This window comes from Chelonoidis abingdonii, chromosome 2 (genome assembly GCF_003597395.2).
Source record: "Chelonoidis abingdonii isolate Lonesome George chromosome 2, CheloAbing_2.0, whole genome shotgun sequence".
In the NCBI taxonomy this organism is placed as follows: domain Eukaryota; kingdom Metazoa; phylum Chordata; order Testudines; family Testudinidae; genus Chelonoidis; species Chelonoidis abingdonii.
Window position 1 is genome coordinate 232,189,754 of NC_133770.1, and position 25,964 is coordinate 232,215,717.

The following is a 25,964-nucleotide window of genomic DNA, read 5'->3' on the forward strand; positions in this document are numbered from 1 at the left end:
TTGAATTAATTCCTGCTTCAAGATCAATAGCTGCAGTTGAACTAGAGCAGGGCTGCCCAACCTGGAACCTGCAGGCTGTACACAGCCCACCAAAGCATTTCTTAAGGCCCGCAGCCTGCTTCAACACCATATACTAACAACTGATCCATTAGGGCTTTGTTGTCACATTTACATCATTTTAGTTTACAGAGGTATGTAAAAAGACAATACTGTACATAGAAACTAAATAAATACAAAAACTCAACTTAAACTATAAATCAATATAAGCAGCAGAGAATCCTGTGGCACCTTATAGACTAACAGACGTTTTGGAGCATGAGCTTTCGTGGGTGAATACCCACTTAGTCAGATGCATGTAGTGGAAATTTGATTTCCACTCCATACGGCTAAATGCAGTGCCTTGCCTGGTGTCAAGTATCAGAGGGGTAGCCGTCTTAGTCTGGATCTGTAAAAGCAGCAGAGAATCCTGTGGCAATATATATCTATATACCTATATCAATATATGTGACAATCTTACTACAGTTAGTGGAATCTGTTTGGTTCACACAAGGCTGTGCTTAGATTTATATGGTCCTCCTATGTAATGAGGTTGGGCACCACTGAACTAGAGCACATCTTTTAAAGAAACATTTAGGGTATGGCTACACTGGCACTTTACAGCGCTGCAACTTTCGCACTCAGGGGTGTGAAAAAACACCCCCCTGAGCACTGCAAGATACAGCGCTGTAAAGCCTCAGTGTAATCAGTGCTGCAGCGCTGGGAGCACAGCTCCCAGCGCTGCAAGCTACACCCGTAGAGGATGTGGTTACGAGCTCTCTCCCAGTGCTGGCGCTCCGACTACACTCACACTTCAAAGCGCTGCCGCAATTTCAAGTGTAGCCATACCCTGAGTCTTGCTTTTAAAGTTTCCAGTGATGGAGTATCAACAACATTTGCTATTTTATTCTACTGGTTAATTACACTCCCTTAAAAATTGCACGTTATTTTGGTATGAATTGTCTAGCTTCAACTCAATTGGATCTTGTTACCTTTGTATACTGGATTGCAGATCCCTCTATTGTCAAATTTCTGTTCCCCATGTAGGTACTATAGACTGATCAAATCACACCTTTGTCTTCTCTTTGATAAGCTAAATAAATTGAGCTCCTTAAATCACTATAAGTCCTGCTTTCCAATCCTTAACCATTCTCCTGGCTCTTCTCTGAAATCTCTCTGAGATATCAACAGTTTTCTTGAATTAACACCAGAACTGAACACAGTATGCCATTAGCAGTCACAACCCTGTCAAACACAGAAGTAACGTAGCCTTCCTATTTGAAATTCCACTGCTTATACATCCCAGGCTTGCACTAGGCCTTTAGCCACAGCGTTGCAGTGGGTGCTTATGTTCACCTGATTATCCACTGTGACCCACACATCTTTTTCAGTGTGTCTGCTTCCCAGGATAGTCCCCCTCTCCTGTAAATGCAACCTGTATTCTTTGTTCCTAGATGCCATACTTGGTGAGGATCTACCATCACCCAGAATGTGATTTTGGACACTTTGCGAGATCCAGGTGCAGAAACCTCTGACGTGCACAATGAGGACTTGAGGAGGGAATAGGGGAGGATAAAGAAAGGGACACAAACCATTTAGCGGGCCAGGTGTTGTTCGACGCTCAACTGGCATCAGGACAGTCTTGTTGGGTGAGCACTAATGGGCTTGATGATGACAGGGAAGGGAACTCAGTTAAGTGTAGAGATATAATATTCCTTATAAGCAATTTTTTTAAAAACTTTTTTGTTGCCCAAAATCTCCCTTCCCTCCCACCTACTCTTCTTTTTATTAAAATGGTACCCATCCCACCCATAATATAGATAACTTGTAAAATGTTAGAAAATTTTAAAATAATATGGCAGTCCAAGTTACACAGTCTGCAGCATCAGATCACTGTCCTGGGGTTGGGTAGAGGTGGCATCCGCTTCTTCTTGTTAAGCTAGCCACGTGGCTATGCAAAGCATTTTGCTTATCTCAACAGGGGTGCTCCTTGCATCCTCTTGAACAAACTTGACAAAACTTTCATGGAGATACTTTATAGCCCTCTCCCAAATATTCTGAAGGATGACTATCAGAAGGAAAGAAACAAGGCAGAGACATTCCCACACCATTCTGTGATGAATTTTGCAGACAATATTTCAACAGGCTAGCAGCATACAGGCCCAGGCGGCTTCGCGCTGTCTGTGGCAGCTGTGGCCTCTGGGAGTGAGATACCAATCAAAATCACCACTGCCTATGAAAGTATTCTCCATATTCACTCCATTTTCCCATTACTGACACAGAGTGGCACCCAATGTCTAAACCTTTCACGCACCTGTCCTCCACCACTCCCACTAGTCCACTCTCACCATTGCTTGAGCTGCAAATGTATGTAACAAGGGGCTCTGAAGCTAAAATGAAAAATAGCATCGCTTATTGAAGGTCTTTTTAGGAATAGTGTAAGGGAGTTTTTAGACATTTTACTTTGTTGTGACTGTAAATCTAATTCTGTATCTGTTTGTTTTAATCAGCAGCCTCTGGCATAGTGGCCTTAAGAGACGCCCCTTTTACGCCTGCTGAACATTTAACCTTGATCAGCTAAAGAAAGAAGCGGATCAGGAAAGATATGTTCTGTGAGATCCTCCAGTCCCGTACAGGTGCTGATCAAGAGCTCAGGAACTGGAGGAGTCAAAGGGCCAAGAGTAGGGGGAAGAACCAGGAATGGACAGAGTGGTTACTGAAGGAATGATAAAGGGACAGAGAGGTACTTCAGTAATTTTACCAGGACATCTCTTTGCTCAAGCAACAAACAGATGTTGCAGAAAATTATTTTGTCAACTCCCCCAAGACTCCATACATAGCAGCCTTTCCGATTCATGGAAAACTCCATTTGCTGCTTCCTGTACCCCCAGCATCACAGGTTGCAGCATGACAGGAACCCTTTCCTCTAACCCCTCTGTGCTAAGGGAAAATAAGGACAACCATGACTTACACTACAGTGTACTACTTATTTTTAACACAAATGAAACATTGTAATATGTTTTTAATATGCAAATATGTTAATTGTTTACTTTTTTTATGTTTGGGTCAGCCTCTTACAGTGCTTCTGTATTTGCACTTGAGCTTTGTTTGCTGTTTATATTCACTAAAGTTGTTTTTGAAATTCAAAGTATATTTTTTGTACCAAGCATAAATGCCACATCACAACATTAATAAGGGGCATCAATAACCCTTGACCGTACAATGACCATATTCAAGGTCTGTGCGCACAAAGGCACATTAGTTCAGAAAAGTATTACACAACACTGCTATGGCTGACTCTTAAAATGACACTTTATAGCCTCCTCAGCCATATAACTCCATCATTGGCTCTTTTAATAGCCCTGTTTGCCTGTTCAAATTCAGCAAAGAGCCAGTCCACCTCTCCCCTCCTGGAAGCCTTTTCCCCTTTGCCTCAGAAATCCTATGTAATACAGAACATGCAGCAATAAAGATAGGAATGTTTGCCTCAGTGAGATCAAATCTAGCCATTAAATATCACCACTGAGCTTTAAATCTACCAAAAGCACATTCAACAGTCATCCTGCACCTGCTGAGCTGGTATTTGAATCTTTCCTTGAGTCAGCATAGAATTTCAAGAGACAAAGGAGCAAGGAGTAGACGGAGTCCCTCAGAATCACTATGGGCACGTGGGAGTCAGGGAAAAATATCCCTGCTAGCAGCCTTTGGAAAAAATCCTATGTTCTTACAGATAGAAGCATCATACATCTTCCTTGACCAGCCCATACTGAGCCACTAGCATTTGCATAACATGGAAAAGTGCCCTCTTTGGTTTAGACACTCACTGGCAAGATGGCTTGTGGCCTCCAGCTCAGCTCAGGCTGCTGCTCTCTCCTTAGCTACGTCCTACTGCGGCTCAGGCTGCTCCAGGCTCCATGAAGGGCAGGCCCCCAGGCTCCTCACTCTCTCATTGGCCTGCCTACCCAGCCAGTCAGGCTGACCTGACCCTTGGCATTTCTCTATTGTCCCTGGGGACTGCAAGTATCAGGATCCTGATTCCAATTCATCCTTCCCTTTTCTTTTGGTATTGGATGAGGGCCAAAAACAAACCCAGGAAGTTTCAGTAAGTGCCTTAGGAAACAGCCTGCTGCCTTTTTCACCATCTGGAGTTTTTATGACCTTAATCGCAAGCTTTTGGTAAAGACTTATAGTCCCATGCTGAGGTGACCAATCACAGTAGTTTGGTCTTTAATACTAAGCAATATAATTCCCTGGCACATCAGACATGAAAGAAGGTATTTCTTGATATTTGAAGTGCCTACCTATCAAGAAGTAGCCGAAGGCATCACATTATCTTAATGACTAATGTTCTCAATAGAGTGTCTCATCTAGCTTCTCTCAATTGTTTTCCTAATCCTATTAGCATAAACTTCCCTATTTCCTACGCTTACTTGAACCAGTTGTTTTTCAGGTCCTGAGCATTTTTTCAGGCACTAGGACCTGTGTGAAAGCGTTGTCTATGGCTGATGAAAGGGAGATTTAAGATAAGGTGTCAGGAGCCCATTGGTGCTACTGGAACATTAGAGCAGCATATTGGTGGCATCTCACACTTACCTAACATGTAGATGTTAATACAAAGAAAAGGGAAAGGTTTGTACTCAGTGACATTCAACACATCGTACTCAAGGAAGAACAGTAGGTACTTTTCCTAAGTCTTTGGAATCTGATTGAAAGGAGAGATTGAAGCCAGGTCAATGATACTCCACCTTTTTTGACCTATATTACTCACACTATGGCTTGACAGAAGCAAGCAGGAATAGTAAAAGGTCAAGTAAAGCTTAAGACTCAGAAGAAAACAAGATGTGTTGGTGTTCAAGCTCTGATTAGAAACAGGAACTATACTGAGGAAATCATTACCTGGAACAGCTGGCTGGATCAACAATGTAGCATGAAAATGATCCAAGAGGCATCAAATATTAAGAAGTGTGAATTTCAAAGGGCTTACCCACTTCTCTCTGAGAAGTTAATGTAGCAAAGAAGCAGCTGTAGTCTCCCATTTAAATTAAGAGGTTGTGGTTAGAAGAAAAAGCAGCTATAGCGTCTGTACTGTGATCTCACACAGCAGTGCAGTTAAGAGCTTCTGGATCTGTATAGCGCAGTTCCTAAGCTTTTCTGTGACTTACAATGAATCTTACCACAGTAGTTCAGAAAATGCACACTTAATAAAAGCATATTTTCTACATTCTCATGCACACAATATACAGACAGTTGTTTCTACAACATGAGAGAACATGGATTATTTAGCATCCCATGACATGTATCAATGTGTTTCCCACTTTTATTTTACCATTTAAACTACCATTTTAGTTTCCTGCAAACAAGAACTAAAAGAAACACTTATGCCTTCCAATTCCACATGCCTGCCCCCGTCTATATAGAATTAAACTGATAACAGGAGTTCCATCCACAAAACAGGATGAAATGTTGAGTTTGCACATTTATCACCGAAAGAGCAGTTATCATTGTCTTAAGGGCTTAGAAGACTGTGGTCAACTTGTTCAGCTATTTAAGCAACTAGAGCTAAATCCTGAAGTATGTGTAGAAGGTAGTTTGGGGCATGATAACCACTTACTGCCATATAAAAAAAAAGTGTTGCTCATGCTTGCTCTTTTTTATTTTTTTGCAAGCCTAGTGATATTTGTCTTGATGAGCTAGCTCTTGGAGTCATGTGACTAAGTAATTTTTTAAAAGCTTTAATTTTTAAAAAATTTCTAACCCCCATGGCTTCAGAGAAAAACTTTGGAACCTGACAACTCAAAAGCCAGTAAGAAAATAAGAACTGAGAAGTATTAGTCTCATGTCTTTCAATGCTTGCATATGGCAATGCTACATTAACTGTGAACCAGGACAGACAGTTTCCACATGCAAGGAGAGGAAACTGCAAAGGAGGTTATAAAATTTACTCCCCAATCTATAGCAGGCCGATGCATATCCTAGGATCAATTCCTGCAAAGACTTGCCCACACTTAACTTTACATACAAGCAGTCCCAATGAAACAGAGCCTATTCACAGTGCATAAAGTTAAGCACATGTATATCTTTGCAGAATTGAGGCTCTGCTCTGGCTACTTTTCCATCTGGATCTTCAGGCAGTACTGCAGCTACTGTGCTGGTCTCTGGAACGTAGTTGAGGCTCAGTTCTTTAATGTTCTCTTGAGAGAGATTGCTGTGAGGGTTTGTCCTTCATTTTAGGGTGGGGGCATATATTCATCTTTGGGTTGATTCAATGTCTGTTCTCATTGCCATTTCCATTTCAGAACAGCTCAGAGATCACTTTATATGCCATGTGAACCATTCAGTTTCACTGTCAAGGGAAGCGGGGGGTGTTCCATACACTCTTCCCCCCACCTCTCCTCCTCCTCCTGGAATGTATGGGGCATTACCTCCCAGCTGTGGTCCCTCAACACCCTGCTTTCAGTCACTGGCTGTCAGGGGTGATAGAACAGTTTTTATAGTGGGGGTGCTGAGAGCGATTGAACCAAACTATAAACCCTGTATATAATGGAAACTACTTCAAGCCAGGGGGTATAGCAGCACCCTTAATTCCAGCATCTATCTAGCTGGGGTTGGAGGGAGCTGAACCTTACTTAAGCCTCCTTATATTTCTGAAGTTTTAGAAGATTTTGTGGTGTAGAAAACAAAACTTCTAACTGTTAAAAGAAAAATAAAACAAATGAAACTATGACAGGCAACCATCTCCAGGCACCTCATTGTCACACTATGTAGCTCTGCAGATGCAGTGCTCTCAGGTCCCTGTTGGTTCTTATAAGAATTTACTGTCAGGCCAGAACACTAAAAAAAAAATCCCCCTCCCCCCACCCCAATCCACTCTCTTTGTGGAGTCTATTTATTAAGTCTCTTATGGTATTTCAAGTTAGCCTTTAGTGCCTCAAGCCCATCCTTTATTCCCTTTGAATCAGGGTTCCCACTGTCCTTTGTCGGCCTGGATGGTTCTTTGGGTAGGTTTCCCCTACTTGAATCAGTAAAACAGGACAAGTAATGGACTTTTTTGTTTCGATGGGGAAAAAAGTTTTGGATCAAACCAGAAATAAAAATTTTAGCAAATCAAAAAAGGAACAAATTTTTTTTTTAAATGAGATCACATAACTTAGCCCAGTGGTTAGGACATCTATGGGGGAGGCCTGGGTTCAATTTCTTTGTCAGGATTACTGGCTTAGTGGATGGGGAGCAGCAGTAGATCTGATATCTTGATTTTAGTATGGGTTTTGACAATCCCACATGACGTTCTCATAAGCAGATAAGGGAAATGCAGTCAGATGAATTTACTATACAGTGAGTGGACAAGTGGTTGTAAGACAGTCAAAGAGTAGTCAATCATTTGTTGTCAAACTGGGAGAGTCCTAGGGGACCTTATAGACTAACAAACGTATTGGAGCATGAGTTTTCGTGGGTGAATACCCACTTCGTCAGACGCATGTGGTGGAAATTTCCAGAGGCAGGTATAAATATGTAGGCAAGAATCAGTCAAAACTAGGAGTGGCCTAGCCACTGAGCTAATCTGATGGGGGGTCTTTCAATTTCTTCCATGCACTTGTTTCACTTTGTATACACAGTCATGGCTCTAAGGATTAGATCTAGGGTCTCCCACATTGACAGGGCCAGACATATACTCTTTCCATGGTCCACATGACTAGTCCTTGACATTCTAAATGACTATGAAGTGCAATGAATAGGCATGTGAGCCAGAGAAAGAACAAACGACACCCTAGATATCCAGATTCACAGTGCATTATCTGGGCTCATGAAGGTACAACATTTTCACTCCACCTGCCATGGCCACCTCCGCATTTGAGCCCATGACCTCCTGCATTAGGAGCAAGAAGCCATACCCTTATGCCACCTGCAGCAAAACTGCAGGTAAGCTTATTTTTTGAATAAATAGAAGTTTGCTGCTGGTCTCATAAGACAAGTAAAATGTTTAAGAGTTCTATGGAATGCCCATTCTTAAAGTTACCCAAGTTTCTATTTAACAGAGAACAAGATAGAATAACCAGGATAGTTTGCAGTTCTCCAGTAATTTTTTTTTGGCATATACCTATCTGCTCAGTACATGTAAGTAAGCAGTATTTTAAAATAAAGCTTTAGTATATGAGAGATGACTAGATTAGTATGCCAGCAACAATACCTGAATACTGCATTTTTCAGTCTGGATGTTTGTCTCATCACCATGTTGCTGAGACAGTTATCAGAAGATTTTGTATCATGTTTCTTATTTTCATAATATTATAACCCTAATAAACATGGCCACAAAAATATTTTTCTGATCAGGAAATTTTAGGGATACAGATACTCAATATTTATGTATTTTTATGGTATTTTTAAAGCTTTCAAACAGGACATTTCTTTCTGGAGTCTTCTCCGTTCTGACATTTAAAAATGGAGTTTCCTCTCTCCCCAGACAAACTCAAGAGACAAAAAGCAAGTCTAGTCTTACAAAAATCCCACTACTCCTTATTTTAGTCTGTCCACTTTTTCCTAGTAAACCCACATTTTCTTTAAAAAAGGAAGGTAAGGAATACTCATGTTCCACAATAATCTCTCACTAGTTGTGACTGTTCTAAAGCTCTCCTCAGAAACTACCCAGAGTGTACTTCATTTCTTCATTGACCACCTTTCTGACAACTTCCAGCAGGCACATTTCCTGTTCAAAAGAGGAGTCCCTTGTGTGCTCACATGAAGAGCTGCTTTAAATATATTCCTGTTAAAAGATTCTGACTATGAGAAGAATTCTCTAGTTTTGTTCTTGAAGGCAAATATGCATACTAGACCATGTAAGGATATAAAGCTTGAGTCACCTTTTCAGATGGAAGTAGAACTTTGTAACTCTTAAAGTCCTTTTATATTTATATAAATATTTATTTAAAATCTCAGTTTCATCTCCCCTCACTCCCCCCCTGCAACCCCACATCCCTCAGCTGTCACCTCTCTTGGGTGGAGATCACCCACCGCATCTCTCCCTCTCCTGATCAGGGATTTTCTGGGCTACCCAGTACCCAGCCTATACTGAGTTACTCCCATCAAGCAAGACTGCCTAAACAGGCCAGCATCTGCTTTTTACTGTCCTTCTAGAGGCTATAAATGGCATAATTGCCCAGTTATAAGCTGCCACACAATTCTTTCTAACAAGCACATCTATTCTAAAGGTGAAAGCTTGAGAGAAAACATTTAAAGCAATAAAAATCTACACACATACTAATAAGCTTACTAGAGATCATCCTCCCCCACCCAGAGGTCCAGAAGGGGCTCTGTTAGGCATCAGTCCTTCAACCCCCACCAAGGGATTTTCTGCAATTATGAATTCATAACAGCTTTATCTCAGAACACACACACACCCCTGAATAAGTTAGTTTTTCCTTTATATGGCTTGCAGCTTTGATTTTTAGATTCTGGGAACAAGTAATCAGCAGACAATCATCCCCTCCTCAGGGCATAGCTGCAAAAGTCTGGGTTTTTTTGCATAACTGGAAGTGGGAATCTGCATTCACCTCTACTAGAGATGCCACTAGTCAAGCATCTCTTGACCCTGTTTATCCCCAAAGTCCATTCTTGTCTGGCCCATTAATCAATACAGTCCTCTGAAGTTCATAACACTTCCCAGGGCTCGTACTAATACGTAACCTTTGCATTTAATACAATGGACTCCAAAGATACTTAATTCAATAAGGTTTTTCAAGAATATTGCAGAAAATTGCCATATCTGTCACACTAGTGTCTTCTGTTAATTGGATGGGCTACTTCTAGCAGTATCTGAAATTCAGGTACGGGACACCACACTCTTGCTATCCACATAAGTATAGCTTACTAATTAATTATTTCTGGCCGTTCTGATTATCCATTAATATTTTGTTACTACTACATGCATCATTATATTGCTTGTAGGTCTCACTATTAATAAGGTGCATGCTTTACATTCATGTGGTCAATTACAAATTTCCAATTAAAGAGTTAAAGTGTGAGATTTGCAGAAGTGCTCAGTTTTGACCTAACTTCTCCCAGTGCCAATTATGGTTTAAAAAACACCTTAGATCCCATATGTAGGCCCTGATCCTGCCAAGACTCACAAGAGTCTAATTTTACTACTGTGAGTAGTCTAGCTGAAGTCAGTGGTGGTAAATTTAAGGATGTTTGCACATCTTGGCAGGACCAGGACTTCACGCATACTGCCTCAGCAGCACACAAGATCAAGGGAAAATAATTTATTGTTCTTAAGCAGCAATAGATTCTTTACAAGATAAGGTATTTATATCCAGGGGAACCCCCTGAAAATTATCAGAGGGGTAGCCGTGTTAGTCTGGATCTGTAAAAGCAGCAGAGAATCCTGTGGCACCTTATAGACTAACAGACGTTTTGGAGCGTGAGCTTTCGTGGGTGAACCCATCGTCACGACGCAGGTAGGGAAATTTCCAGGGGCAGGTATATATTATCGCTAGCAAGCACAGCTAGCAGATAACAGGTTAGTTCAGTCAGGGAGGATGAGGCCCTGTTCTAGCAGTAGAGGGTGAAAACCAAGGGAGGAGAACACTGTTCTGTAATTGGCAGCCATTCCACAGTCTTTGTGAGTCCAGAGCTGATAGTGTCAAATTTGCAAATGAAACTGAGCTCAGCAGTTTCTCTTTGAGTCTGTCCTTGAAGTTTTTTTGCTGCAGGATAGCCACCTTAAGGTCTGCTATTGTGTGGCCAGCGGAGGTTGAAGTGCTCTCCTTACAGTTTTTGTATATTGCCATCCTGATATCTGATTTGTTCCATTTATCCTTTTCCGTATGTGATTGTCCAGTTTGGCCGACTGTACTAGCAGAGGCATTGCTGGCATATGATGGCGCTTATATTACATTGGTGACTGCAGGTGAATGAACCAGTGATGGTATGGCGATCTGGTTAGGTCCATAGCTGTGTCGCTGGTGTAGATATGCGGGCAGATTGGCATCGAGGTTTGTTGATGTGATTGTTCACTGAGCTAGAGTTACTATGTACGGTGTGGCAGTTGCTGGTGAGAATACGTTTCAGGTTGCAGGTTGTGCTCTGTGGCAAGGATGCCACCCAAGATCCGTTGAAAGCTGTGGGATCATTGTCCAATGGGTTGTAGATCCCTGATGATGCGTTGGAGGGTTTTAGCTGGGGCTGTAAGTTATGGCCAGTGGAGTCCTGTTGTTTCTTCTCTGGCTGTCTTGTGCAGTAGGAGAGCGTTCTGGTACACGTCGTGCTCTGTTGATCTGTTCCGTAATTTCCTCGTGCGGGTATTGTAGCTTTTGAGAATCTGCTTTGGTGGAGATTTTGTAGTGTTGGTCTCTGTTCGAGGGGTTAGAGCAGAATTCATTGTACCTCAGGCTTGGCTGTATATGCTGGTATGCTGATTGTTCTGTTGTTAGTGGAGTTGTCTGAGTAGCTGCCGCCAGTTTCTTGTGTATTCCTCAGTGGATCTGAGGGAAGTGGCGCTGATAGAATTATACCTGCATACCCCTTAGAGCCCCCAGGTTGATTCTACTCTACTACCCAAGATCCACAAAACCCGAAATCCTGGACGCCCCATCATCTCGGGCATTGGCACTCTCACTGCAGGACTGTCTGGATATGTGACTTCTCTACTCAGACCCTATGCCACCACACTCCCAGTATCGCCGGTGACACCACTGATTTCCTGAGGAAACATACAACGCATTGTTCACTCGCCAGAAACACCATCCCTAGCCACCATGGATGTAGAGGGCTCTCTACCAAACATCCCACACACAGATGAATACAAGGCGTGAGAGCAGTAGCCCTGATGATGCCACAGCACAACTGGCTGCTGAGCTCTGTGCCTTTATCTCACACACAACTTTTCAAGTTTGATGACAATATATACCTCCAGATCGTGGCGACTGCTATGGCGGACCCGCATGGCCCCACAATACGCCAATATGTTTTAGGCTGACCTGGAACAACGCTTCCTCAGCTCTCGTCGCACTCACGCCCCTTCTCTACCTACGCTACATTGATGACATCTTCATCATCTGGACCATGGGAAAAGAGCTCTAGAAACATTCCACCACGATTTCAACAACTTTCACCCCACCCATCAACCTCGAGCTGGACCAATCTACACAGGAGATCCACTTTCTAGACACCCACAGTGTGCATATATAAGTGATGGTCACATAACACCACTCTCTATCAAAAAGACGCTACCCGACCGCGTCTGTCCTACCTCATGCTCCATCCTTCCTGGGCACATCACACGATCCATTTTGTCTACAGCAACACTTAGGTACAATCGCATCTGCTCTAACCCCTCTCGACAACACCAACACCTACAAAATCTCCACAAGCATTCTTCAAAAACTACAATACCCGACACGAGGAAATTAGGAAACAGATCAACAGAGCCAGACGATGTACCCAAGAAGCCTCCTACTGCAGCAACCCAAGAAAGAAACCAACAGGACTCCACTGTGCCACCACTTACAGCGCCCCAGCTCAAAACCCTCCAACGCTCGATCAGGGATCTAAACCCATCCTGGACAGATGATCCCACACTTTCACGATCTGCGGTGGCAGGCCATCCTTGCGCCACAGACAACTGCAACCTGAAACCCGTGATTAACTCACCGCAACTGCCACACGCGTACGCATAGGTAACTCTAGCTCAGGAACCAATCAGTGCAACACAACCTCATGCCAACTCTGCCCACACTATCTACACACACGCCCTCACTATAGGACCTAACCCAGAAGTCAGCCATACATCCTGGTCCTTCATCAACCCCTGCGACGTCCCGCAAGTGTATATACGCCGTCGAGTATGCGCACAGTGCCCAGTCCTATGTACATCCCGGCCAGAACTGGACAACTACTACGGAAAAGGATTAAATGGACAACAATCAGTTCGGAAATGGCACATACCAAACTGTTAGGAGGAGGCACTCAACCTCCCTTGGCACACAATAGCAGACCTTAATGTGGCTATCCCTGCAGCAAAAATTAGCAGACCAGACATTCAAAAGAGAAAAACGCTGAGCTTCAGTTCATTGCAAGATTGACACTATCACTCTGCGACTCAACAAGACTTGAATGGCTTGCCATTACAGAAACCAGTTTCCTCCCTTGTTTTCACGACCTCTTACCTGCTAGAACAGGGCCTCACCTCCCTGACTAACAACCTCGTATCTCGAGCTGCTTGCTAGTCATGTGGATATACTGCCCCTGGAAATTTCCACTACCTGCGTCTGACGAAGTGGGTATTCACCCACGAAAGCTCACGCTCCAAAACGTCTGTTAGTCTATAAGGTGCCACAGGATTCTCTGCTGCTTTCCCCTGAAAATTGTATATTGCTTTAACATGACATGAAACAAAGCACAAGCTTAGTCCATTAATTCCAGCTGATCTTGGTTACAACACCAATGCAGATGCCAATTTTCACACTTCCATGTAAATACACCACTTGATATATTTTCCCCAAAACAAAGTTGATTGATGCATTCACAACTGTTAGCTCCAATCATACCCGCTGTATTTCTGCTTCACAGAAGGAACACAAGCAGGTGCATCCCCTACAGTAGTGAGTTGCACAGTATCTTAATGTGAAAACCACATGTGGTGCAGTTAGGGTCTGTAACACATGCAGCTGTAACTTAATGATTGGATACCCCCAAAGGAACTATAGCACATGATGATTTTTCCTTGGTCACCATGTACTAACAAAGCCAGTTTGTTGGTTTTATCTTAGACTGCAAGTTTTTAGGGCATGAAAGGTATTATCTATAGAAGGCATCATGTAAATTATAGCACTTAACCAATAAAACGTTTTAAACTATTTTAAAAGATTGTGTTCCTCTTAAGAGGGAGAGTAAAATTTAGGTTTAAAGTGTTTGTCTAAGCTTCAGACAACAAGATCCATTAGCACAGAAGAGCATTCACAGCAGTGACTGGGGAAAGGAAGAGAAAAATATGCAGTATTAGATCTCTTAGAGATTCGTAATGGAATACAGAGCCTTCCACCATTCTGCCCAGAGTAGTACTGACTAAAGGCTATTACTATCTGATGGTGGTTAGATGACCTGCCTGATGCAAGTCTGATCTCAGTCCAATCCCCAGTAGAAAGGAGTCCAAAGAACCCAGCTGGTTGGAAGGTTTGCCTAAGGACCGACTCTGTCCAATGGAAATATACCTACCACACCCACATAACAGAAATTCCAGCTTTAAAATTGTGTTTAAGAACCATTCTGAACATACACTCCCAGTAGGAGAGTGTTGCTGGCTTGTGCCACCCTGTGTGACCTGGACAATTTTTTTTAAATGCTCTTTGTAATTACAGCAGTTAAACATTTTACTTTTTCAAAGTTCAGTACAAGCATTACATAGTCAAACCTGAAGAATGTTTTCCAACAAAAGTTTTGGCCCGTCTAAGAGTTTCAATCCTTGTTAATAGGACCAGTTTTATTTAGTAAATTAAGAAAACTCTAATTTCTCACTCCATTCACTTTATTTGCAGAAGTGACATAACCAGGTGTGTTTCTGGTGAGGTATCTCGGGGACTGGTTCTTGGACATACACTATTTAACATTGATAACAATGACCTGGAAGACAATCAAACTTTCAGTGATGAATTTTTAGATGACAAAAATTAAGGAAGTGGTAAATAATGAAGAAGAGAGGCCACTAATATAGACTGATCCAGATCACTTGGTACATTGGATGCACACAATATACATTTCAATAGCGTTAAATGTAAATATACACATCTAGGAACAAAGACTGTAGGCCACACTCACAGGATTGGAAACTTTATCCTTGGAAGAAGTCAGTCACTTTGAAAAGGATTTGGTGGTTGTCGTGGATAATCAGGCTGAACATGACCTCCCAGTGCATTGCTGAGGCCAAAAAGGCTAACACAATCTTGGATCCATAAACAGGAGCAAGATAGTAACAGTAGAAAGATAATTTTACCTCTGTATTCAGCACTGGTGTGACCACTGCTGCAAGTCTTTGTTCAGTTCTGACGTCCACAGTTCTCAGGGATGTTGATAAATTGGAGAGGGTTCAGAGAAGAGTCACAGAATGGCTAAAGGATTAAAAGACATGCCATATAGTGATAAACTAAATAGACCAAGCTCCTTGAGTCTAACAAAGAGAAGGTTTTGGGTTAACAATTACAGTCTATAAGTACCTACATGGGGAACAAAGATTTGATAATGGGCTTTTCAATCAGATAAAGGTTTAACACAACCCAATGGCTGAAAGTTGAAGCTAGACAAATTCAAACTGAATAAGGTGTAAATTTGTTAAGTGAGGATAATTAACCATTGGTAGAATTTACCAAAGGTTGCATGGTTTAAAAGTTGCCAGTGAGGGAAAATCCAAGATTAGATTTTTTTTTAAACGATTATGCTTTGGAGTAATTTTGGGACAGGTCTGTGGCCTATGTTATACAGCAGATCAGACTAGATCTGGCCTTGGAATCTGTTAGTTTTATTACCTGATATTGGTTACCTACTTCAGTCAGATGCCAGCAGACAGCTGTCAGCTGAATCTCTCTGCAGTGTCATTCAACACCACAAACTTTTTTTAAAGCATTCATTTTCACTGTGGTTTAAACTGAGCCACTGGAGAAAACATGCAAGGACAAGAAATTAAACCATATTACACGTTTTGCTACCAAAACCAGCTATTGTTAAGAAAGCAGTTCCCACTTTCTAAAGCCTCCGTTTTTAAACTCATCTTTTCAACTGAAGTTTTCCATATTTTTCTCTGAAGGTGTTTGTTACGGAAAGTTTAAGCATAAGTTTTTGAACTAAGCAGGAGGGAAAACACATCCCTAAAGTAAATATGTAAAGTTATATAATATTTCTTACATCCCTTAGTCCCCTACTCAGGAGACTAGCTTCTTAACAGCTGAACATTTAAATTTCCAACTTATGTATTTTATTCTTCATGACCCTAGCACATGTGTAATAGAACAGTCTGTTAAGTTATGAAATATGCTGTTAGCACCACACATACTGCAGTCTCTCTCCACCTTTCCAGAGTCTGATTTGTCTTGCGTATCTCCAAGTTTCACTTCACAACTACAGCTTATAAAAAAAATCAGACAAAAATACAAGTGTGTCACAGCACACTATTACTGAAAAATTGCTTACTCTCATTTTTACCATATAATTATAAAATACACCAACTGGCATATAAATATTGTACTTACATTTCAGTGTACAGTATACAGAGCAGTATAAACAAGTCATTGTCTGTATGAAAGTTTAGTTTGTACTGACTTCACTAGTGTTTTTTACGTAGCCTGTTGTAAAACTAGGCAAATATCTAGATGAGTTGATGTACCCCCTGGAAGACCTCTACATACCCCGAGGGGTACAGGTACCCCTGGTTGAGAACCACTGTACAAACAAGTGCAACCATTTAACTCTTTAGCAGAACATTTGGTCCATTTTACTCCTTGTCAGACTGGGCTGCTTAACTCAGGAATGTGTTCTGGGAAACGTAGGCTCTGAAGTTGTTTTCCCTATCAAAATACTCCATGTCTTAGATGGAGCACTGGGTTAGGAGCCAGTAGACTTTTTATTCCCACTTCTTGTCTGAACTGACAAACAAACCAACCCCATTTCACCATGAGGCAGGATAACAGAAGCACAGAGGTGTTGAGATGTGTCCAAGATTACATACAATATCTGTGGCAGAAACAGCTGAAATAATTTGCCTTAAGATTTTATAAATAAAATATTCATTACTACTTCCAGTTATAATGGAAGAGTTAAAGTTAGAAACCAGAACCATGATCCTGCATACATTTTTGTACTAGCTTAACTCTAAGTATGCGAGTAGTCCAGCTAAACTCTCAGGTGATATGGAACTCTACAGAACAAAAACATGGTGCCTATCCCAAAGAAGGGATGCCTAAACTTTGTTTGTAAACATAAGAGTAGCAATAGCTACAGAAGGACAAGCCAAAGTAATACAAAGTGACAAAATTCACTGTATTCAGTATTGTTGTAGCCCTGTCGGGGATATGACAGAGACAAGGTGGGTGAGGTAATATTTTTTATTAGACTGATTTCTGCTGGTGAGAGACAAGCTATTACTATGTGATGGCAGTTAGGTGACTTACCAAAAGCAAGTCAGTGGTCACAGTTCAATCCTCCAGTAGAAAGAAGAGCATATCTCACAAATAGAAGTTGGTCCAATAAAAGATATTACCTTACTCACCTTGTCCCTCATATTCACTATAGACATTCCATTTCCAATCTGATCTCTTCTTCCATCCATTTTCATTCTCCTTACATGTTTTGTCACTGCAGTTCAAGATGACCCATGGAGTAGCCATCTTTTCCTTCTGGTCACTTGGCTGATCAAGTTAACTGCTGATATCGGGAATATTTCCAAGCTCTAAAGGGCTGATTCAAAAAGGGAAATTAGACTTTTTTCATTTTGATCCAAAACACTTTTAGAGCACTCCGGACTGGTTTGGTCACATACACTTGGGTCTCATTTTCCATGTAGAATGGCTATTGAGGCTTCAACTTGATAGCATCAGGATTAAATCAAATCTGTTTCTTAATTACGTCATGACTTTCTTTCTAAAAAAAGTTTCAGTGGAAAATTTTCTATTAATCCAGCGTTCTGTTTAGTCTTTCTGTGCTAGAGCAGCTCTGCTTTGCAGATCTTTACACTAAATTGTTACTTTATCAGAAAATTTCTACAAAACACACTCATATTGACCATTTTGTCCATATATGGAGATATTCATCAACATTAGGGATATATTACAGCTAAAGATACATGAGTTTGTCCAATTACAAGACAAAATTGGAAACGAGTTCAATAGAGAGTCTATGAAGTGGTACCAAGATTTTGGCCCCTGTGGAATCCAGGGTTATCAAACAAGTGTATAACCTCTGTTGTAATTAAGACATCTGACCAAATTTAATTGCCATTACCATGCCAGAATTAAGTGAAAGGCTATTGTTATATCCCCAATTTATGGTTAATTATGTATTGATGATTTTGGGGCATGGCTTGGGAAGTAGATTATTGGAACAAAAGTGTTTTAAAGGATCTGCTATCCACTTGTATGGATATAGCAAGATGTGGACAAAGGAGATAGAGCCCCACAGAAACAAAGGGTATTTGGTAAAGTAGGGTTTCCAAAAATGAAAAGAATCTAACAACTTTTAGCTGTTTATGTTCAAAGTGTAAGTCTCAAAACACAGCCCACTGAAACATGTATCCTGCCAGAGGATATCAGAGACAAAGTTGCAGTTGCATCACTTCGTGGTCATGATACAGTTTTTCACACCAACAGAGATGGCAATAAAGAGAAATCCTCTTGAATGATCACAAGTCAAACTGCTATAAACCACCCCCAAAGTTTCTACAAAAGCTAGTAAAGCCCTTTTAAGTGACCAGTGGCAGTCACCTCAGGAAATGAGGATGGATTGAGTCACCATATGGCCTCACCACTCTGGCAAATGGAGAATAGCACCATCCTTCCTGTTGACCAAGCCCATAATTCCAAGGTCATCTCAGACTCCTTTTCCCATGCATCCATACTGTATCTGAATCTTGTCACTTCATTCATAAGATTTCTAATATCTATCAGATCGATCTCTTTCTGTTGAGACAGCCATAGCATTTGTCCAGCCCCCTCATTGTCTTGCCACACAGACTTGGAATAAGTTTTTTTTTTTTGTGGTGGTGGGGAACTTGCTTACAGTCTGAAAGGTTTTTGTTTTTCAACTCGATACCTATACACCCTGGACACTTCATTCTGTTTAGACTACTAGTCTTTTTGAAAAGACTAGTAAACATTTGTACAGTACCTACTGCAAGGGAGCCCCACTCCTGACACAAACTATCAGAAGCTACAGTAATACAAGTTGAGATCCATTAGTCTTATGGTGTTCTTCTGCATTCAGAACACTAGGTGTCACTTTGTTAAAATTTGATGTCTGCAGACCATTAGTCCCATATGTGGATAGTTTGATGGGAATTATATTCTAAATTAGGTTTTACATTAAATGCACTCTGGTCAGCACCTTTCCAAGACAGCCAATTGACTCAATATGGTAAATTCATGTTAAAATTCATAAGACAATCCCAATTTATAAGACATAAGTTGTACCATATTATAGGGCAAGCCACAGTGATCAGGGTACACTGTAAATTGCCACACACAACCTCCATAAAGCATGTTTTGAAGGAAAAAAGAAACATGAAGAAAAAACAATCTAATATTTATCTTTAGGATTTTCTAGACTTCAGTATGCTTTTCAAAGCTCTCCTTAATAAAATCATTTAAGAGATTTAGGAGTCCCTTTTAAATGTGTTCATTCTCTGATCACACTATAGATGTTTTGATATTAAGACTAGAATTTCTGCCTCAAAATTCACAATTACCCCTTTCCAAGACTTCATGAGACATTTTCTGACCTGTGATACATTAATCCTTAAAGGAACAGAGATGAGTGAGAAAAAACAAAATTGGACTGAACCACCACCACTTTCCCCCTTCCAAAAATGAGGCATAAAGGGAAGAGCTGAAAAAGCACAAACTATAGCAGTCTAGTCTTCATAGTTCTAAATAAGAGTTACAATCTGGACAATTAGTGCTGTAATCATCAGTTACAGTGACACCAATCAAGGCTCCATTATGCTAGGCACTCCACAGACATAATTAAAGACAGTCTCTGCCCCTGAGAGCTTACAGCATAGGTTATGAAAAGACAACAAATGGATAAGATGAAGGGGAGATAACAGTAAAGCAAGCAACACAGGTGAGATGATCTAGTGGTGGTAGTTTCTCAATTAGAATATCACTAAAAATGTTAACATTGTTAGGGCATCTGTTTCCCAGCTGTTCTAAATGGTCTTCCTTAGTGACAAAACAACCCCAAGCATCTAAAAGTTGAGTCAGACCCCCCTCAAGTCATTAGTTTGGCTTTTAAAATGTTGGGTTCTTTTTATTTCCTTTCAGTTTTTTTGAGCCTTTTGGGTTTACCTTTTCCATGCTCTCTGCAGCATGGTGACCAGAAACGAACTATTTTTGAATATGTGAAATCTGTGATTCTCTGATGACTCCAGGGGCTGGTGCTATAAGTAAACGATCAGATACAGATAGATTCACCATAACAGTTGGCAACACTGCATCTTTTTCTTAACCCAATACACCTGCTAATACAGCATTTGTAGAGTCCATTTTTACCTTGAAAACCTTAGATTGATGAAAAAGCCACCTTATTTCATTGGGAGATTGCTAAACACGCAAACAAGCTACACAATATTTTTAGTCCTAACCCATTTCACATAAAATGAGATGACATTTGAGGAAGTGGAGGTAGATAGATTTCAATTATACTCAATGTTTCATTGTTCTCTGTACATCTGTTCATAGGATGTATGATCAATATCTGTTTGGGGAATTGGGAATGAAAAGGAAGGCCATTAATACACAAATATAAGAAGTTTCTTTGAGGCAATTTAAAGTGCTGCCCCAATCTCACATTTTGGAAATAATTAGCCAGATTATTACATGACTTGCATCACTCTAGTTTGAGGCATTTATAAAAATATCTTTTTTAAAAAAAAAAAAAGATAAGGAGGACATAAGACACCCTTATACCTCACCCCTCAAAAAACAAAGTTCGAAACAGACTAAAAGTCCAGATTCATTCTCTAGTTTCTCCTGAGCAAGGCAGGACAGAGCCCAGTCCCAGAACAGCAGACTTATTTTGGATAGTCTTACCTCCATTCTTTTCTTCAACACTGACCAAGCTGGGTTTAATCACTTTATTTATAAAAATCTCACAACAGGTATTTCTTTTTTTTTTAACCCTTTGGAAGAAACAAGGGTCAGATCCACAACACACGAATGCAGCAACACACACAAAAAGGAGGAGAAGGAAAAAAGTCAGCAATAAAAGGGAAAAAAAGAAAGACACTGCAGAACCTGCTACATTGTTACAGTCTATCCTGCAGGGAGTGGATGCTTTGAAGAAGCAGTTCTGCGCTGGGACGCTCCTCTGCATCAGATCTCCAGCAGCTGCAAATAACAGTCTCAAGTCTTTGGCCCGAGGCTGACTCGGAGAAGACTGCAGCAGCCAGAGATGGACGTAAGTTATAGGCCACCACGGCATAGAGCACATACTGGCGCTCACCCAAATAAGGCTGCTCTCGGGTAACCATTTGCCATAAGGTGATAGCAAAAGAGTAGATGTCTGCTTTGGGGGTGACCTGATCCCCTTTCAGGAGCTCAGGGGCACGGTGGGTATATGTGCCCCCCTGCTGGTAAAGTTGGGGACCTGGAGACACACTATCCTCCAGCTTTTGGGAGCACCCAAAGTCTCCAATCTTACACACCCCCTGCTCGGTGATGAACACATTAGCAGGCTTCAGGTCCAGATGCACAATGCACTGCGAGTGGAGGAAGGCTAAGCCAGTCACAATATCAGAGCAATAACTCAGGGACTCAGCTATGCTTAGGGGTTCTCCGCCACATCCACCCCCATTATCCTCTCCCTTTCCCTGCAGGCAGCCAGTGCCATAGATGACATGGTGCAGGGTAGTGCGGCCCGCGTATTCCATTATGATGGTGCCCAGGCTGTCTTGGCTGGCAGGGGCACATGTGCTAGCAGCTACAACACGTACCACATTGTCATGGCGTAGGCGGGCCACATTCAGCTCAGCCCAGAAACTTTGCCGTGATGCCAGCCGGTTCTTGCTGCACTTCTTCACCTGTTTCACAGCCACTGTCTCCCCACGGTAGGTCGCCTTGTAGACAGACCCAAAGCCCCCAGAGCCCAGGGGCTGTAGGAGGCACAATTGATCCCAGTCTATAGAGCACCAGGCCAGGCGTGGAGGCAGCCGACGAGCCCTTGGTGAAGGAGTTCCTCCCAAGAAGAGTTTTCCACCCTTTCCAGGGAGCACCAAGGGGCTACTGCAGGGCCGCAGGTCTACAGAGGGGGAAAACTCCACGGGTAGGAGACGATTAAGAGGGATAGGGGAAGGCATAGTGAGTTGGGAATAAGAACAAGTGCTGCATTAACAATAACAAACAAACAAAAAGGCTGAGAGCCTTCTAAAAAAGAGGAGCTAAGTATTCCCCCTCCAGCCTCTTGTATGCTCTCTCTGTCTCTCCAAATGAGTTGCATCTGTCACCAGGTAGCTGAACCCCAATCAGTTTCAGCTGCCAACATTTTTCTCCAGCACTGAAAACAAATTGCACTCAGGAAAACAAACCAAGGCTTTTAAAGAAAGCTCCTTGATACAAATGGGGTTTAGGCTAAAATATGTTAACTCACTCTATGGGATACTTGCCTTTGTATCATTTCTCATCACAAGATAAAATGTTATTTAAAATATCCACAACTGAATGCCATCAGAAAATATCCCAAGAGTAAATGGACCACAGTGATCAAGTAAAATATTTCTCTGTAGGCAAGATTGATAGTCACCAGGTGCATTAACTACTTGTCAGCTATTATTGGTGGAAGCAGTTGACACTCAGAAAGCTAATATTGATTAGTTAGTTAAGAGAATGATTAGTTGCCACCTAAATATAACTGGTACAAAACAAAATTACTTGGATGCTCAAGTCAGTACAGAGGGAGACAATGATAATATCAGGGTAAAGGCAAAATGTTGTAATGTTTCATCTATTTATAAGTAGTAAATAATAAATGAATAGTGATTCCCTTTAGTCCTCCTATAACATTTCACCCCACCCAGTCAGCTTAGTAGGAGGATAAATGTTTTATTTAGATCCTGTGTAGTAAATAAGTTGGAGGAGTTACTGGAGCTGCTCTGTCAGGAAAATAAAACAACACTTACCCAGAATTATAGTTAATAAATACAATAAAATGAACAAAAAACTATAATTGAAAAAGAAAGAAAAAAATTATTTCTCTCAGGATACAGTTGTACTGACTCCCCACTCTGTGTCCTTGGGCACAAAGTCAGGAACGCCTCCAGCTCGAAGTTCTAGAACCATCGGTTTTAGCACAAGGCATCTTATATGCCCTGGAGTGCATGAAAGCATCCACAAGTGTTCCAGACTAGTTCCTTTTGGACTTTGGTGAGTGAAGGTGCTCCAATGGGCAACTGTGACAAATTGGGCCAAATATTCTGCAGTGCCTTGGAGCTTTGAATCTCTTCCTCTCATTTCTTCAGAGCATTTTGTGGCAACTCTTTCTTTTCTAGACACCAGCTATATTCATTGATGCATTGGGGCATCTAGGGCCAGATTTCCAAAGGGATCTGGGTGCCTAAAGTTGCAGCTAAGTACCTAGTGTGATTTTCAAAAATGCCTAGGTGTCTAACTCCCATTGGTTTAAATTAGGCGACTAGGTGTTTTTGGAAATCCCACTAGACTCCTATCTGCAACTTCATGTATGTAAATACCTATGAAAATCTAGCCCCTAGTTCTTAGCACCTACTTCCTTGAAGTGCTAGCTCCTGCTTCCTCTGAGTTGGGCTTTGGCCTGCACTAACTCTGTTGACTGATGCTGCTCCAACAGTAGTTGTAGTTTTTGTGACCCTTTTTCTTTTCAGGATGCACAGGAAGCAGCCTAGTGGCTTCAAGGGACATTCAAAGTGTAGTGAAGACCACGCCTCTCTCAGACAGGTACAACCATGCATTCTCTCCCTCAGAAAGGACCATGACTACATTTACAGATGTCCCTGTGAGCAGTTGGGTCCAGGAGGGAATGCCTGATATCCCCATTGGCATCCTCTGACCCTCCCTGAACTCTAGAGTAGCCAACCAAGCAGGCCTCAAAGACTTCAGTCTCTCACAACCCACAAATGAGAGCCAGCTTAGTGCTGGGACTGCATGGGTGCTGCCTGTATCAGCGCTGGTCTGTGAGGTCTTATGAGAGCCTAGCAGCAGGAGTAGCTATGGGGTGGCTCAGTGCTCTTTCTAGTCCAGAATCAGCACAGGGTGCAGACAGTAAGACAGGGCCTACCAGAGGGCCCCCATTACCCACTGGTTCCAGCAGCAGCTACCCAAGGCCACTGGGTCCCAATGTCAGCTTCCCGAGGAGCTGGATCCCAATTCACATCCTCTACATAGAAACCCAGCAGCAGAAGGAGCCCCGAGGTCCTGTGTAGCAGAGTAACCACAGCCAACAGTGAAAGTGGATGTTTCACCCTCCTATCCCCAGCAGCATCCTAGTGTCATCATCATTTTTTGCTTGCTGGTTGACAGACTTATTGGTTGTTTGGCTCTCATCCTGCTCCGATTCTCTCTCTATTCACTGTGATTCCTCCCACTCCCTCACCTCTGTGCTTATCTTCTTCCCTTCTCTCCCTCCCCCTGTTTTCTATCACCTCATCAATACTCTATTCTTTTCCACCCTCTCAGGCTCTCTTCCCACTTTTCTTCCCTACCTTTTTGTGCTTTCACAGTTTCTTTCCACTCTTCCTATCCCACCAAGCTCCCCTTCCACGAATATCTTGTTTTTAATCCTATTTTCATAAAATAAAACAGATAGTAAAACCACAGCAAACATGCCCATTTCCTCTGCTTATGGAGCTCAGTGCTGTGTTCCATGCCTTTGCCACCTTGCAACAGGTTCTCTGAGGAGCTATGTATTAAATCCATCGAGCCACTGAAGCGGATGTGAAAACTTGGTGGTTCACTTGTTGAGTATCATGGATCAGCATATAACACCAGCGCTCCACATTCTGCAGATCTCTATTAGCTTCTAAATAGACTTCAAGGTGTTAGTTATGACCTATAATGGCCTAAATGGCTTGCCTCTTTGTGAAATTACCTCTCCCACTGTGCTCTACTGCCACACTTGTGGGCAGTAAAGTTACTTGAGCTCATTATAAAAGACAGGAGGCTGGGTCCACAGTGATTGAGGGGCGGGGGAGTTGTCTTAACTTTGGAACTTTCATTCAAAATATCCTAAAGCTATGGCCTTAGGGCATGCTGCAAAGCCTATCTCTTTCCCCTGGCTTTTGGTGAGGGAGAAGAATTATGATGGTGGTGAGAGGGTGCAGTGTGTGTGGGGGAATGGGAATGTGGTTTTTGTTAGGGAATAACCAATGATAATAATAGTGTCGGGGTACCCTAGAGCAATGGTTCTATGCTTTTATTTGTGCTTAAATCAAAATAAAATAAACAACAGTAGACAAATCAACCCCTCGGCAATATGTATTCGACCCCTAAAGCAAAGTCATGACCCTATAATTATAACCCTTGTCCTCCTCTTTCCCTAGCCCACTTCCTTTGAGTTTTGTTTTCACGTGTCTCATGGTGTGTTTAGCTACATTGTAAGCTCTTTGGGGCAGGGATACATAGGTGCTGGAACTAGGGATCCTGGGGGTGCTGCCACACCCCCTGGTTTGAAGTGGTTTCCATTATATATGGGGTTTAAAGTTTGGTTCAATTGCTCTCAGCACCCCCACTATAAAAATTGTTCCAGCACCCCTGTAGGAACTTGTCTTTTATTTGTCTGTAAAGTGCCTAGCAGACTTGGGTGCAATTCATAAATTAGACATAAAGCATGTTGTTACCTTCTGGGTGTTCGGGTAGTGAATGCCACCTCCTGTGCAGATACCAATTTTAGCCAAACTGAGGAGATAAGGTGTAAGAGATGTGGACAGTAAATAGAGGAATCCATAATGTAGACAGGAGACTTTAATTAATTAATTACTATTTTTCTTTTATGGCAGCCCCTACCAGCTCTAGTAATGTGTCACGGTCCCACTGTGCTGTCACCTATACAGACAGTCCCTGCTTTTGGTTCTCACGGGACTTTGCAATCTTTTAGGTGGCTGAAACCTGTTTACTACAGATGCTTTCCAGCATACCAAGACAGGCTCTTGAATCCTGGATGAGAGGTTTGGGGGGTTATATGGAGGAATATTTAAATTAAGAACATTC

General features: G+C 41.8%; 1 protein-coding gene across 1 annotated transcript; it reads right to left on the reverse strand.

Moving 5' to 3' along the window:
• Positions 1–21,034: 21,034 nt before the first annotated feature.
• Positions 21,035–22,084, reverse strand: MOS (MOS proto-oncogene, serine/threonine kinase). Its single transcript, XM_032796911.1, has one exon. The coding sequence runs from the start codon at positions 22,082–22,084 to the stop codon at positions 21,035–21,037; it is 1,050 nt and encodes a 349-aa protein (XP_032652802.1).
• Between the last annotated feature and the right edge of the window lie 3,880 nt (positions 22,085–25,964).